Source organism: Neopsephotus bourkii, unplaced genomic scaffold (assembly GCF_033783945.1).
Source record: "Neopsephotus bourkii isolate Nb327-2 ecotype Australia unplaced genomic scaffold, CSIRO-AGI_Nbou_v1 NB_234, whole genome shotgun sequence".
Classification (NCBI taxonomy): domain Eukaryota; kingdom Metazoa; phylum Chordata; class Aves; order Psittaciformes; family Psittacidae; genus Neopsephotus; species Neopsephotus bourkii.
The window spans coordinates 5,304,488-5,320,790 of NW_026900744.1; the positions used below are offsets into that span (position 1 = coordinate 5,304,488).

The window sequence follows — 16,303 nt, forward strand, 5'->3', positions numbered from 1 at the left end:
AGCTGCTGTTGAGGGCAGAGATAACTTGTGAGGTCTGAAAGTTAGTGCTGTACCAGCTGTAGGGATTGAAAGGTTGAAATGTGCTTGTGAAAGCTATGTACATGTCTTGTTATTGTTATTGGAGGTTTTCCTAACTGCATTCTGAAATTAGACTTGGAAGTTTTGCTTCTTCACATTAAACAAAAAAATACATTAATCAGTGCTCACAGTTTGAATAAACCCTTTAATTTGTATAGATAATTAGGTAAATATGGTCTGTTCTTCCAAGACAGCCTTATGGCTGGTATGGAAGTTCACCTTAAATCAAAAATAATAGTAGGGCTTCTTTTTGTTAGCTTGTTTCACATGTTACGTAGCTCTCATTTGCATTCCAGATTGTGAATCTATATTTAAATCAGATTGTGGCAATATGCAGTGGTAGCTGCCAAAGTTCCTTTTAATTAAGTGTTTACTGTACTGAATGAGTTGGTAGGCCCAGATTCATAGCTGAAGTATTACAGTATTGATAATATATGAAATACTATTTGGCTAGTGGAGGAGGTATAGGCCAGGAGATCAGTCATGTTACGTAAGCATGCTGTAAGTATGTACTTATTACATGCGTATGCATTGACATGGAATCATAGAATAGTTAGGGTTGGAAATGGCGCTGTGATTGTTGGCCAGTGTACTGCTCCTCGGTAGTGGGGATTGCAGTAGGGAAGAATTGTTTGCTGGTGTCATCAGTAGCAGTGAATGGAGATCATGTAGCAAAGCTTAATAAAGGGATATCAGCATAGCCTTAGCAAGAAAACCTGTGTGCCCGATGCCTTTTTCAAAAGATACAGACATAAAGCAGCTATGGTAGGATGTATTATTGTAGAGACTTCTAGAAAGTTGTACAGGAATTGCAGTGCATTAAGTAGCGGAGAGCTTAAAACATCCTTTTGACAAAGACAGTGATACTGGAAAGCTGTCACAGGCAAACTGAGTGAGAAATGTTTTTTTTGTTAAGTTGTACTAAGTAGTGTTGAAAGGAAGAGAACTGGTGTCAGTGAAACAGGTGCATTCCTTCTGGGCTAATTGTGATGGCTCACAGTCAAGAAATCCATGAGGGTCATAATCTGCAAATGATTCCTTTTGATACTCTCTAGTTGTGCTTGAATCTAGTGGCCCCCCTAAGGAAGCAGTAAGGGTCTGTCTTTGAATTTGTCTGAAGTGCCCCTTTGTGGAAGCTGGAAGAACAACAATCAGCAACAGAGAGCTGGGCAGCCAAACAGTACATCCATCAGATCTGTGGAGAGAAGCTTCTCTGTCACAGTAATTTTAGTACCAGCCAATATTGCACAGATCAGGATATTTTCTAGGTTTGAAGGGAATGTTTGGAATGTGTGCTGTGAATGCCGAATAATCCGTTCAATAATGTGGACTGCTCTTGTTTTTAAGTTGGAGTGGAAGAGTAATGCTGATGGCCTCCCCTACTGATTTGTTTATTCAAAAATGAATAAAATAACCCAGTGGAGAGTGAGAACGTAATGAAATAATGGCTTCTGCTCTCATTGCTTGCAGAATGTTTTTTCAGTCTCAGATTTAACTGGATCCCACGTGTGCATGAGTTATTTTGCTGGTGATTTGAAGCTGGCTTCAAAAGTCTGATGGGTCAAAAGAACCAGTATGTTTTAATGCAGGTGTATTTCTGTGCTACTTGATAACAAGTTTCTTGTTAGGATCCTCTTTGTAAAAGACTTAGCAGTTCACAGTGTTTGTCCTTGGTTGATAAGAGAGGCTCAAGGATAACATTCCAAATAACAAAACCTTATCTTTGTTTTTCAAAGTCTTTGTTTTTCAGCCAAATTGCTAGTGTGTTTGAAGGGGTACTGCAGAGTATGCAGAGCAAAACAGCAAGCGCTCATGCACTTTAATGAACCAGCAGCTTTTCCTTCTTTTATTACTTTTTTTCTTTGTTGTTGCTACCTCAGTGCAGAGATGGACACTTTCAGAGCCCTAGGAAATAAACAGTGTGCATTCTCAGCCTAGACAGAAATACTCCTTGATAATGCTGCTTCCTTGCACAGGGGAAGGTCCTGTCAAGTGATGCAAACCCTTTCTTTGTGGCATACAGTGCTTCCATATGAAATGTGAATTTAATTGGCATTCTTACTGCCCATCTGTGGGTAGTCGTAAGATTACATTGCTTTACTTGGTGGTGCTTCCACATAATGAAGAGCAGTGCTGGATTATCTGAGATCTAGTGGTGTTTTACTGGAGGGTGGTGCCCATGAAGCAGAACTGTGTGTGATTTGGGGGAAACAAGAAGACAGAGGAACGAATAATTGCTGTCAAGGTTAATTTGATGAGACTGTTCTTATAGAGGGGAAAGAAATACCCATATAACAGACGATGTTTATTTCTTTTATTACTTGCAAACAACCCCTTTTTGTGCCTTACCCTTTACTGACCAGTATCTTGTGTTCTCTTCAATATAGCCAAGTCCATGGAAAGCCAACAGAAGTGAACATAAACCAGGCTCGCTTTCCTCCAGCCGTGACTCTGCCTTTACCAGTCCAGTGTCTGTAACCAAACCAGCGGTACTGGCGAGCGGCTCAGTCCTCACCTCTCCCAAAGAGGTAAGGGGTTGGGTTTGGGAATAGGGTGGGAACTCTTGTCACTGTTGCCTACTGTAGCTGAAACATAAGGTCCTTTCTGTATATGGTACCTACCTTTGCACCCATGACACGACTCGCTTGTACGTTCTTAGCATGTTCTGCCACATCTGATACACTAAAAGAAATGAAAAAGTGGTTTATCTGAACATAAAGCCATTGGTGTTTGACTGTATTAGAATTTTCCTCAAATGTGAAAAAATGTACTAATGCTTTAAATAGTGTTGTATAACTAGACATGCATAGACTTGGTGTTACTGGAGTGCAGGTACCAAGAACTGATGTAAATAGAGAAGTAAACTGATTCCCTGTGGTTCTTCAGTATGGGAAAAGAAGGGGAAGGAGAATCTGCCTCATATCCTTTTTCTAGGAGCACAACAGCACAAGCAGTGATCTCTGAGGAGGTTGGGGGAGTTTAACGTGTGTATATGTGTCTTCAGTTACAGTGTCTGGTTTTAATTTTGGTGTTGGAAGGAGGTAATGTGCTGAGGTGGAAACTGACTCCCTCTGATTCTGGTCTGAAGTACAGAGAGAGCCTTGGTATATAACTCTGGTAACGTTTCCGCAGTAATGATGACATAACATGTTTTGGCCAGCATTCCTACGCCTTGCTCCTTAGCTTGTATAGAAAATGCTGGTTTGGACCTTGGAAGTCCACAGCACTTAATAGGGAAGTGGCACTGAATAATTTCTCTCCTCTGCTCCTCAAAATTTTTGTGAGCATATATAAAAGGAACACAAACAAAACCCAAGACTGTGATAGATGACATTCATTCAAGTGCAACAGCGGGTTGGGGTTTTCTTCTAGTTTTCAATTTGTCTTATTCCTTTGCAGATCTTACTTCCAAAATACAGCCTTGTCATCTTCTTGATTCTCTGCTTTGCAGGCTTTACAACAGCATGTACTTTCTGCTTTAGCCACTGCTGAGTGTAAAAGCAGTCATTAAAACGCAATAGTTAACAAGCATAGGCCTGTCACTGACAAATAGATCTTACACTCCATTCCCTTGCTTTTGTCTGTCCTTAGACTGAGTCCTTTGTGCTACTGACAGCTTGCCTTTTTGTGTAATGCACAGCACAGTATGGACACCTTTGCAGGATAAATATGTAAAGTTCAATAGGCAGATACCAAGAAGGGCATTCACTTTACATCATACAGCATATCCGTATCATACTGTATGTCAGTAACGCAAGTCATCTCCTCCACCTTCCCCCCTCCAAGGTCTTGTGTGAACCTTTAGTCAGCAAAGATGCCAGATACTCATCTGACAACCAGAGTAGGCAGCTGGGATTTCCCCAGAACAAGCAGTACTGTCTTGAATGCTTCTTGTATTACCAGTGTCAATCAATTGAACAAAAGCGCTGAAAAATTCCTCCCAACTAAAACTGAACACAGTTTTCTTTTTTTTCTTTGAATCTGTTGGAGACTTGCAGTGTGAAAACACAGGAGCATGGCCAGCAAATACTACTGGAATCCTAGCTCCATAGGCCTGATGCAAGTAACCTCTGCCTTTCTATTTCTGAAACAGGGATAATGACCCTCCTGCAGAAGCGTTGCAAATAGCACCTCTGTTCATAAGAGACCACAGTGCGTTGAAAACTGAAGGGTGCCAGTGAGCACTGGCACTGCGTCCACACAAACCAGTCTAAAATAACCAGGTTTAGATACAGTCTGAAGTCTTAAAGTGATTCAGGGTGACTTTTCTGTAGACGTAGCCATCCCTGGTACATGGACTGACATCTGAACAATCTGAGATGATGCAGTGCTCTCAATAAAATGAAAACTGATGAGTCGAAGGGTTAAACTTACCTTTAGGAAAGATGCCAGAAATGCCTACTTGTACCCCTTTAACACTAAAAGAGAATGTTATGTAAAACCCTTTTTTCTGAAAGTTCTGCATAAAACCAGAATTGAGCTGAAATTAAATTCCTTTTCAGGAATCTGTGTTTCTAAACTTTCAGCTGTTTCCCACTAATGGGTAGAAATTAAGTTTTAGTACCTCAGCAGTTTATGAAACATTAAAAGAGCTGTTAGCAGGAGCTAACCAGAAAACACCTAAGTTTTAGTCTCATTTGTTTATTGCTACCTTCCATCTCTGAAGTCAAAGTAGTTGCTGTGTTAAGACCTTAATTTCAGTACTATGCTGTCTTTTTTTATCCTGATATTCACAGCCACTTGTTACATCTGTTACGATTGCTGCTGGGTTTCTTACTGTGTTGAATTAGGCAAAATCTGCGAAGGCCACCTGAGAAATACTGTAAGGCATTCCTGTCAGCACGCACTTCCCTGAAAGGCGTTATTCCACATGTGTTTTATGTGCAACAGGCATGGCAAATTCAAGCAGCAGTTGCTACCTTGGTTTTGTTTCGCTAAATATTTTAGTTCCCTTCATCTTTGCTCAAAGCGCTATGAGTGAGATAAAAAAATACTTTACAAAGGAGATTCATTTTGAAGAGCCTGAATTTGCAACCTTCCCACCCTAGCTTTAAAAAAAACCCAAATGGGTAAGAGAGAAATGCTACAGACTTTAGGAAATGTTACTCTGGTTTAATATTGAGGGAAAAAATCAAAGCAAGTGAGTGAAGGAATAGTTTTGCATGCAAGAGGCTGGTGTCAGGTATCCGTATTAATGAATAAATTCCTTTTCTTAGAGTAACCAGACATGAAATCCACATGAGCAGAAGGTTAAGAAATCAAGCGTGCTTTTAGATTCCTTTGTGTGTACAGTGGAAATGATGGAACAGATTAAATTGAAAGTTCATCTTCTTTAGCAGTGTTCCTGTTGCAGTATCATGGCTGGGGTACTGGTAATGCACAAACTGTCATGCCTTATGTCTGGTTCACAGCTTCAGAATCATTAAGAAAGCTTAAACACTGTGGAAAAGCAAGGGAGGTTACCTTGGATTTGTGAATTGAGCTGAGCAGAGTTCCCACAGGCTTCAGGGTTGTCTCTGTCTGGCTCCACACTGAACCATCTGGGCTGTGAGTGTACACAGCAAGGAATCAGCAGCACGCTCTCCAGGGGAGGATACTGAGGCTGTGGCTACCTATTTCACATCACTTGTGGTTAGTTAAGGATATGACCACTCCCTGAAAGGAGATTACAACCCCATAGCATGATTTCAGGGTAGAGGCTGTCAGGATGTCTTAAGATGCAAATTTTAACTGAGCCTAATCTTAATTTTTGTAGAGTAAGAGTCCTGCATTAAGTTCTTTCCCTTCATATTGTTGTAGGCTCTGGCACTGCTTTAGAGTTACATTGGCAAGAAACAAACTAAACCTATTCATGGCCATGTGAATTGACTCCTAGTAGAATCATAGAATAGTTAGGGTTGGAAAGGACCTTAAGATCATCAAGTTTCAACCCCCCTGCCATGGGCAGGAACACCTCACACTAAACCATATCACCCAAGGCCTTGTCCAACCTGGCCTTGAACACTGCCAGGGATGGAGCATTCACAACCTCCTTGGGCAACCTATTCCAGTGCCTCACCACCCTAACAGGAAAGAATTTCTTCCTTATATCCAATCTAAACTTCCACTGTTTAAGTTTGTACCCATTACCCCTTCTATCACTACAGTCCCTAATGAAGAGTCCCTCCCCAGCATCTCTATAGCTCCAGAGCAGCTACTGGAAGGCTGCTATGAGGTCTCCACGCAGCCTTCTCTTCTCCAGGCTGAACAGCCCCAACTTTCTCAGCCTGTCTTTGTATGGAAGGTGCTCCAATCCCCTGATCATTCTCGTGGCCTCCTCTGGACTTGTTCCAACAGTTCCATGTCCTTTTTATGTTGAGGACACCAGAACTGTACACAATACTCCAAGTGAGGTCTCACAAGAGCAGAGTAAAGGGGCAGGATCACCTCCTTCGACCTGCTGGTCACACTCCTTTTGATGCAGCCCAGGATAATTAATTCCCCAGGTCATCCGTTTTCCCCTTCTTGAAAATGGGGGTTATATTTCCCTTTTTCCAGTCATTGGGAACTTCACCTGACTGCCATGATTTTTCAAATATGATGGCTAGTGGCTTAGCAACTTCATTCGCCAGCTGCTTCAGGACCTGCTCCTTCAGAAGAAGAAAATGTTAAGGGTTGATACTGATAAAGTGGGCAGAACAGTGTACTGAAGAGGGCTCCATGTTTGTAGAAATACAGATTGAAGGTCTCTGTATTCTACCTTCCTTGTCTAGAGTCCTTCCAGCACCACCCCTCCCATCGAGATCTGCTCTTCACGCCTGACAAAACTGATGCGCCGTACCACTGATAAGAAGAGCGAGTTCCTGAAGGCACTGAAAGATGATAGAAATGGGGAGATAACCGAGAACAGAGAATGTGACAAGCTGGATGATGTAAGATCTCTGTCCTTACTGTATATGTGATCATGATGTGTTTAAGGAGTTGGGTACTGGAGAAAAAAAAACCAGCTGTGTACGTAATTCAGGCTCTGGAGGAAGAAAGGAATGACTTCCAGTGGTCTGACATACCTGCCAGCAGCAGTAGTAGACAGCACTGCCATGAAGGGAGATCTTAACTTGATGAAATACAAATGGATAAGTAGTGAGATGAAAATGCAGGTCCCAGATGGTGAAGGTAATGTAGATTTTTGCAAGGGTTTCCTAAGGAGTGGAACAATACCATATTTTAATAGTGTAATTAGCTTTCAAGGTTCCTGAAGGCACTGATGATGGCTTTGTAATGCCAGCACTTACTCCCTTCACACAAAAGTGCAGTCTGCCAAACATCATTCATACTGTGTTGTCACAGCCAGGTAGAAGTTGCATTAAACCACTGTCAATGCAGGCTCTGTAAAAAACAGTGACTCAAGGTGAAAGGCTTGACTTTACTTCCAAAACCAGAAGCTTGGACTTGGAAATCTGCTGTTGGCATGGTCTTTGCAAGCACCCTTTAATGCTTTTGTTTTTCTTTAGATGGAGAGCAACAGCACACCAGAACCAAAGGAAAACTGGGAAGAGAACTGCCATCAGAATGGCCTTTCTCTCCCTTTGCCGGAGGAGGGGGAGAACCTCTCTCATTCATTGGAAGCAGAACACAGGTGAGTAAATGGCAAAATAGTGTCTTGAGTAAAGGAGGGTGAATCCTTGGACTGTGTGAGGAGAAGGAAACTATTTCAAAGTAAACTCCTGAGAAACAGCAGTAGCTTTGTACAGACTAAGCCAGTGTGTGGGCTTCACAAGTAGTGCTGGACAAGGTGGAGCCTCACTGAAATTATGACACTGATTACAGGTGATCCAAGACTCCACCATGGTCTGTAATTAAATTCCAGTGCTCTTCCAGTGCCACGTCCCTGTGTGTTAATGCTGCCTAGATATTTACCTGCCCACACTGGGAGTCAACATGAACCTGGTGTGATTCTGGTTGGTGTACAAGCAGGTGTCTTAAATGTAATAGTCTGAAGACTGAAGATACACCCTCACACACATACTGCTTCCTTCTGTTTGTGCATAGAATATTCCTGTGCTGCTTTCAATGCTGTAAAAGTGGAGGAGAGTGAAGAAAGTGTTTACCTACTATCTAAGCTTGTATCTCCCTTCAGTAAACAAGCAGTGTGTGAGCATCTGGCGCAAGCAGATAGTAAGTTTTAGGACATTCTGAGCTGTGATACTGGTTTGATCGCCTCATGTCCTTCTTCAGTATCCTTGGGTAGAATTTAAAATCTCTGCCTTGCTTTTTTTCGGCCAGGCCAGTTATTTACCCATTGTACAGGACTCCTCATGAATAAATATTTGTAAAACACATTGAAAAATGTTGGGTAAACATGAAGCATTGTTGAAGTGATCTCTAATGTCAGAAGTTTCCCTGGTGATTTGGGAGTGATGTATTGCAAAACCTTGTGCGTCGTGGACAAAATGTCCTCTCCTTTGCCACTGTTGCCTTGCTTTAATCCCAGTTTTTATTTCCTCCACAATTCAGGTTATTGAAAGAAATGGGATGGCAGGAATATCCTGAAAATGATGAGAACTACCTTCCCCTCACGGAGGATGAGCTCAAAGAGTTCCAAATTAAATCAGAGCAGGTATGTTTTACAGCTCTTGCCAATTGTGACTGCTGTTCTCCCTCTCCCTTCTCATGCACAGGTTGTCTGTGGTGTAGTTCTTACAGATACTAGAAAAGACAAAGGGTTGAAGTGAGATTGTAGTGCAGTCAATGACTGCATTATCCACGCAGTGTGGGTGTAGACAGTTAAACATGTAATTTGTGCCCACAGATGGTTAGTGACAGTCACTCTTCACACTTGTGCTTGTTTTAAAACGTACTTTCATTCCTACAGCGAAGAAGAAATGGATTTGGGAAGAATGGATTTCTTCAGGGCCGCGGCTCCAGCCTGTTGTTCCACTGGAGAAGCACTTTTAAGACAAAGATTGAGGACTCAGACACAGAAACTAGTAGCAGCGAAACGTCAGATGACGATGCCTGAAAGTGGGCACAAGAAAATTAAAATAAATAAAACCAACCCAATAAACTCAGTTCATAGTTCAACACGTGTTTGGGGTTGTATAAACTAAACAGAGTTTATTCTGTCTCCAGTCTGTTCAGTTTTTTTTCTTTTGTTGTTGATACTTCATGCACAAGGGAAATAATTGTATCCCAAAGAGAGAAATTGGCTTCTTTAGCTTTTTCTTTTGGTTTTGCCCTAATGCTTAATAGAAGTTTGTGCAGCTAGCAAATCTTGACAAAAATCCCTTGTGGGGCAGTGCACAAGTTCAGTCTTGTAAGCAGGATACAAGTGGCTGACTGATCTTTGCAACAACAAGCTTCTAACAGTGCCGCCCGCATTACACAACGGCGTGCGGCAACAGTGTGCTAAAACAATCATTGTCAATGACAAAAATGGCTATTGAAGTTCTAATTATGTTAAATTAATGCTAATAACATGGATATTTTATTTTATTCTATTTTTTTTTGGCGGCTCGGGGAGCTTCATCACTTAACCAGGCGTTTGTGGTTTTCTTTTTTTTTTTTTTGGGTACAGCTGTAAAATATTTGGATATAGGAATTGTTTGTGTTCTTCTTCTTGCAGCCTTGATATTCAGGGTGGATTGTAAAATATAAATTTTTTGTGAGATTTCAAAGATTAAGATTATTTTGATAACATTATTTACAGATTTAAAAAAGTGACTATCACATTGAGTCTGTATGAGGGGGAAAAACTACTGCATCAAAAATAACTAACTTGGAATAAATATTTTGCATCAGTTTGCCAATTCTAATTGTCTTTCTTATGTAAGAGAAGCTTTCCTGTAAAGGGACTTGCAACTTTTGGGGATTTAATAGCACTGGGGATAAATAGTTTCTTCTCCCACTGTATTTTTCCACTTGGCAAACATCGCTGTAGCACTCAGACTGCAGAAGCGAAACTCTCCCTTTAAGATGGGAGAGGGAGAACAATGCTGAGATGATAGCCCATGGTTGGTTGGTTTCTCTTTTGGTTTTTGGGTTTTTTTGTCTTTAAAGAAAATGATTCAAATTCTCTTCTACTCAAGCAGTTTGCTGCTTTTTTCTTTTTCCCGCTTCATACAAAACGGTGAAGCTCGACCGGTCGGTGTCACTTGTTCCTAGTGCAATGCTGCTGTTTCTGTTCACAACGTGGCAAGGGAATGTCTGAATCCAAAGCTGTTTTCATTGAAATCTTTTTTAAAACTTCATGAAAACATTTCTATTAGATTAAAAAGGATTTTACAAACAACTCAGTTGTGGCCTAAGCTATTTTAGTGTCTGTTTTAAGTTCAGCTGCTACACAAACGTTTTGGATTGGGAAGCATCCGCATGGTTGTGCACTGTTTGCGAATGGGTTGGAGGGAAGTGCTCGGGTCTCACTGACCCGAGGGGATCTCACCCAAGGTCTTGCTTGGGTATTTCTCAATCCGCTGCTGAGCAGGCAGGCAGGACAGAGGTGTCATGGAGTGGGAATGGTTAGTTGTGAATCTTTGCATCTGGACTCAAGGGAATGCTCAGGGACACCAGGTCTAACTGCTGTTTGTGCCTCCAGTGCCTGCAGACACCAGAGCTTGGGAGTTGTTCTTAATGGTCTCAACCCTTCCCTTTGGGGAAGTGCTTAGGCTCCTCTTAAGATACTTCACCGATCGCCTAAAGGTCCTAATGCTTTGCTGCTATCAAACATTGGTTTTGTCTGGAGAAGTTTATCTGATTTATAAAAGCGTAACTTCAGTGAAATACTGAACGGTGCTTGTGGTGGTGTCAAGAAATGGGGTAAGTTTAATCAAATCCACGCTGACAGCCACTTGTGGTGGGTGAAGTGGGGCTGAAGTGCTGCCTGGAGTAAGGAATAGCCTGGGAGGGGGACAGCGCAGCAGGGCATGTGGGTAATGAGAGCGTTTTGGCCTACGCTCTTCCTGTGGAACTGCTGGAGTTACCGCCTGCCCCTGGAGCCTCACCGAGCAAACCCTCACACACCAAACTGCACACTCTCACCGAATCCCAGACTGGTTTGGGTTGGAAGGGACCTCAAAACTCATCCAATTCCAACCCCCTGCCATGGCCAGGGACACCTTCCCCTAGAGCAGGTTGCTCCAAGCCCTGTCCAACCTGGCCTTGAACACTGCCAGGGATGGGGCAGCCACAGCTTCTCTGGGCACCCTGTGCCAGTGCCTCAGCCCCCTCACAGGGAAGAATTTTCCCTAATGTGAATCGCAGTGGGAGGTGACCGGTACCCTGAGGTGAGCCTGCGGTGCCAGCAGAGAACGGGGCAAGGACCGAAGGAGGGAAGGGGTTCTGGGGGCGCCTGTAGCCGTGACAGGGGGGCAGTGGCTGCATGGAGCCAGTTCACTTCGGAGGAGGAGCTTAAAGACTGCGGAGCACTGCGGAGGAAAAGGGGCACCTCAGGCAGGGCCGGCGTGGCTGGCAGAAGTGCTCTGTACCCACCAAAGGGATGGGGCCTCCCCAGCCTGTTCACTGTTCACTTCCCAAGCGCCATGTTACCCTTTCCACTGCATGGGCAGGGTGAGGGCGCGGCCACGCTCCCAGCTTGGCCCAGCCTAGCAACGGTGGCTTCAAACACCGCAGCCACCGCCAGCACCGAGCAGGTCTGTGCCACCCCCAGCGGAACGCCCCGTTCTCCCCTGGCAGGGGCACCCCACAGTGACCCCCTCGCTGCGCTTCCAGGGTGCCGCATGGCGGCCTTCCCCTGCCCCCGCTGCCGCATGGCCTTCAGCTCCCGGCCGCTGCTGCGGGCGCATGAGGAGAAGCTGTGCCTCGGGATGCCGGCGGCCACCCGCTCCCACCTCCCTAGAGGGGACCCGCGGCCTGTGGAGGGGGCTCCGGGCATGGCGGGGAGGCCGCAGGACACGGTAATGTGGGGATGGGGACAGGGATGGGTGCTGTGGGTGAGGAAATGGGGGCTCACAGCCACAGCGGCTCCGTGCTCCTCCTCCCCCCCGCATCACACGGGCAGCCCTCGGTGCTTCTGTTGCCAGGAAAGTTCACATTAATTGAGCAGTTTTTCACCCTTCCCATTTGCCTCCCGGAGGCCGGGGTGCCCCAGGCTGGGGACCACACCGGGCCAGGCCGCCTCCTCCTGCTTCCTGGCTCCTCACCGGCCATGCAGGGGCCCAGGCGAGCACGGGGGGCTCCCCTGGGGGACGTGCTCACCCCCCGCGAGAGGGCCCTGCTCCGTGCAGCCGACCCCTCCTGCAGGAGGCCGACAGTGGAGGTACGGCCAGCCCCGCACCCCGGGCTGGGCATCGGCTCCCTGCCCCATGGCTGGTGGGGTCCGGCCCCTCCTGCCCCGTGCTGCAGGGTGCCCTGTGCTGCAGGATGCGCCCGCCCAGCGGCCAGCCCCACGGCAGGGGCACCAGCAGCGGCCACAGGAGCTGGTGGAGGCCCATGAACGCCACATGGCCGAAATCCGGGCCAGGACCCAGCAGCTGGAGCAGCAGAGAGAGGGTGGGTGCAGGCAGGGGTTGGGGTGGGGGGGAGGCGCCTTGGGGTGCAGTGGGGCTGTGGGGGTCGTGCTGAGCCCCTCACTGTCCCACAGGGCTGTGCCAGCGGCTGGCGGCACTGCAGGCTCAGGCAGCCATGGACCCCCAGCCTCCCAAGCAGGGGGACATGGAGCTGATCCAGGCCCCGGCAGCCCCGCAGGACCCGGTCAGGCACCTGGATGCAGCACACAGACAGTGAGCCCTGGCTGGGGGGGAGCACCTGCACCCCATCACGGAGCACCCATGGAGCGGGTGCTCTCCATCGAGGACCCCATGGCCATTTCCCTGTGCCTCCCCAGGGCCACCCTGCACCTCGACACCCCCCTGCCAGCCACCGGGCCGCTTGCTGCCGAGGCCAGGTGAGGGCTGTGGGTGATGGCGGCTCTGAGCTGAGTGTCCCGATGAACCCCGGCACCGCTCATTTCAGGGCCCTGCGCCTGTCCTACCTGCGCGCCGGGGGACACGACCCGCACATCCTGGACCAGCTCCTCCACCTCCAGGTGGAGGCCACGGTGCTGGAGAAAGGACCCCAAGGGCAGCACAGAGGCAAGAGGCCGGGTAAGCACCAACCCCAGCCCCATGGCCCAGCGCAGGCCCTGTACCCACTGCTAGCAACTGAGGCCCCCCCAGCTGTGCCGGCAGAGCCCACCAGTACTGGTGTGCGGGGTCTGGATGCGGCGCTGCTGGCGGTGGAGCTGGAGAACCGGCGGCTGGAAGACGAGCTCTTGGCAGTGAAGGTCAGGAGGGAGAGGAGAGCTGATGCCGGTAGGTGATGGGGAGAAAGACAGGGAGAGACTTTTTAGCAGGGCCAGGATGAGGGGTGATGGGTTTAAACTAAAAGAGGAGATTCAGGCAGGAGGTGAGGAAGAAACCTTTTACAATGAGGGTGGTAAAACACTGGCACAGGTTGCCCAGAGACATTCAAGGCCAGGTTGGATGTGTTCTGTGCAACCTGATCTAGCTGAAGCTGTCCTTGCTCACTGCAGGGGCTTGGAACTGGAGAAGCTTTGAAGGTCCCTTCCAACCCAAACTGTTATAGGATTCTTTGATTCTCCAGTTCTGTGGGTGCAGGGAAGGGGCAGCCCCATCTGCACCCCACAGCCCCTGGGCTCATGCAGATAGGTGCAAGTTGGGGTCTGCAACTGCACAGCCCAGGGTGGGGGCTCTGTGCCTGAGGGGACCCTTGCACAATGACAGCACTGACGGGAACCGGGGTAACAAGGGACAAAGAACAGCAGCACAAGTAGAACCCCCCTCAGGGACCCTGAACACCAGCCCAGTGGGATCCAGGGAAGGGGTTGCTGGGGGGCTATGGGGCAGTATAAACCCCATGGTGATGGGGGTGGTCTGGCCCCCAGGCTTGCAGGCAGCCCAGCGGCAGGCACAGGAGCTGGCCCAGCTGCAGGCAGAGGTGGGGATGCTGCGATGCCACAGGGAGCGGATGGGGCCCCGGCTGCCCCCCGCCATCCTCCCGCCCCCCGTGGCCCCCCCACTCCCACCAGCCCTGGCTGCACCGGAGCTTCCTGTGGTAAGAGCCTCGTCCGAGGGCAGCTTCCAGCTCTGCGGGGAGGGGAGATGGGGTTGGGCTGCGGAGCCGGCTGGGATGATGGATGTGGAGGGATGGGCGGTTCTGGAAGCGCTCCTTTGGCTCCAGTTGGGAACATGGGTGTCTATGGAGCTGGGGCCACTGGAGCAGGTGTGTGTCCTCCCAGTGCCAAACCATGGCTTGCCAGTGGCAGGACAATGCTGGGACCCCCCTCCCATTAAGGCCACTTTCCTCCTTTCCCAGGACTTTTGCAGGCCCACCCTGGGCACAGGCAGCCCCACAGCCCCCGGCCACCCCCATGTGCCCCCGGGCCTCACCTCCTTTGTGGCTCTGGAGGATCCTCCACCTGCTCAGGAGCTCCCGGCACAGCACAAACCTCCCCATGCCCAGAGGTGAGCTGGGAACGGGTCATGTCCACACAGCACTGCCCCAGCATCCCAGTGTCCCCTCACCACGCTGGAGCAGGAAACTGGGGCTTTGTTAACAGCAAGTGTGATGAGGGGATGGCAAAATCTGTTACAGCTGCGGGGATGGGGCTTGGGCCCAGCTGTGTGATGAGCACAGGGCCCTGCAGTGCTGGGGCAAGGGGGAAGCACACGGGGCCCCTTCTAGGACCAGGGAGGCTCTGGACATTTTGGCAGCATCAAGAGCCACCCCAGGGCTCAGCCTCCACCTCAGGCTGCTCCTTGCCCCAGCACAGTGCCCACACAGCTTGAGTTGCTGCATCCTGTCATCGGGGGGGGACTGGCAGAGGGGCACAGTCACCTTTTCCCCCCCTTTTCCCTATAGCTTAGCTCCACATCCCCCCCACAAGCCCTTTCTAGGCAAGCACAACCAGAGGTAACCACAGCTCACCCCTGAGATAGCAAAACCCATGGTGAATTTCATTGCATCTGCCGTATGTTTAATAAATAGCTGCAGCCTCTTGGTCTTTAGTTCTTAGCCACTGCTTGGTTATACATATATATATATATAAAACATATACATTTGCCCCAGGGCAGCCTCTCATCCACACTTGGGCACACAGAGACTGAGGCTGGCTCAGAGAATGGCACCGTCCTTGTGAAAAGCCATCACCACCTGCACCCCCCCCCCCCCCCCGTCTGCCCATGCAGATTGAGCAGTCCTGGCAATTACAGAGGGTGCAGGGACCAAACAAGCTCTTATCAGCCATCCCCAGCCTGTTTAGCCTTGAGCAGCATAAGGGAGGGACCCCAGAAATTCACCCCAGGCTTAGAGTAGAAAGAACAAAATGCAGCCATAGCTGGTATTCAGAGCAGCCCTGGGAGGAGCTGGGGGTGCTGGTCGATGAGAAACTTAACATGAGCCGGGTTCAGTGTGCGCTTGCAGCCCAGAAAGCCAACCGTATCCTGGGCTGCATCAAAAGGAGCGTGACCAGCAGGTCGAAGGAGGTGATCCTGCTCCTCTATTCTGCTCTCGTGAGACCTCACTTTGAGTATTGTGTGCAGTTCTGGTGTCCTCAACATAAGAAGGACATGGATCTGTTGGAACAAGTCCAGAGGAGGCCACAAGGATGATCAGGGGACTGGAGCACCTCCTGTATGAAGATCGGCTGAGAAAGTTGGGGCTGTTCAGCCTGGAGAAGAGAAGGCTGCGTGGGAGACCTCATAGCAGCCTTCCAGTAACTGAAGGGGGCCTATAGGGATGCTGGGGAGGGACTGTAGTGATAGGACAAGGGGTAATGGGTTAAAACTTAAAAGTTCAGGTTAAATATGAGGAAGATCTTCACTGTGAGGGTGGTGAGGCACTGGAATGGGTTGCCCAGGGAAGTTACAAATGCTCCATCCCTGGCGGTGTTACAGTGCCAGGTTGGACAAGGCCTTGGGTGACATGGCCTAGTGTGAGGTGACCCTGCCCATGGCAGGGAGCTTGGAACTTGGTGATCTCAAGGTCCCTTCCAACCCTAGCTATGATTCTACATCCCCAGGGCTTGTGCCCTAGCCCAGCAGAAGGCAGAAGTCTGATCTAGCATCACCTTAGACACAGCTACAGTGAATTTTATTCCTCATTCTTCTGCCCAGCAGCAGCCAGCCCAGCCTCCCCCAGCACCCACCTTCCCTCCTGCTTCATCAAGCAGATTGGAGTGGAAAGGCTGAGGCTCCACACTGTGCTAAGGGTGAGACCTGCAGCCCAGGGATGG

General features: G+C 48.4%; 2 protein-coding genes across 5 annotated transcripts in view; both read left to right on the forward strand.

The window, feature by feature from the left end:
• GPBP1L1 (GC-rich promoter binding protein 1 like 1) overlaps nt 1-9,863 on the forward strand; it is a 34,605-nt gene extending 24,742 nt beyond the window's left edge. For all 3 annotated transcript variants that reach the window (XM_061344974.1, XM_061344975.1, XM_061344976.1), the window contains 5 exons: nt 2,466-2,606; nt 6,831-6,989; nt 7,569-7,693; nt 8,572-8,674; nt 8,930-9,863. In XM_061344974.1, the coding sequence (XP_061200958.1) occupies nt 2,466-2,606; nt 6,831-6,989; nt 7,569-7,693; nt 8,572-8,674; nt 8,930-9,076 (675 nt within the window). In that variant the 3' untranslated portion in view covers nt 9,077-9,863. The remainder of the gene's footprint in view (nt 1-2,465; nt 2,607-6,830; nt 6,990-7,568; nt 7,694-8,571; nt 8,675-8,929) is intronic.
• A 2,346-nt stretch (nt 9,864-12,209) lies between these two features.
• CCDC17 (coiled-coil domain containing 17) lies at nt 12,210-15,058 on the forward strand. 2 transcript variants are annotated; one of them, XM_061344728.1, is made up of 8 exons: nt 12,210-12,328; nt 12,432-12,561; nt 12,653-12,791; nt 12,896-12,955; nt 13,024-13,154; nt 13,239-13,361; nt 13,955-14,124; nt 14,386-15,058. In XM_061344728.1, exons 1-8 carry the CDS (start codon nt 12,218-12,220, stop codon nt 14,536-14,538), a joined length of 1,017 nt encoding a protein of 338 aa, XP_061200712.1. In that variant the 5' UTR covers nt 12,210-12,217; the 3' UTR covers nt 14,539-15,058. The 2 variants fall into 2 exon arrangements, with proteins under 2 accessions (XP_061200712.1, XP_061200710.1); XM_061344726.1 differs by having other exon boundaries at nt 13,024-13,361.
• The last annotated feature ends 1,245 nt before the right edge of the window (nt 15,059-16,303 follow it).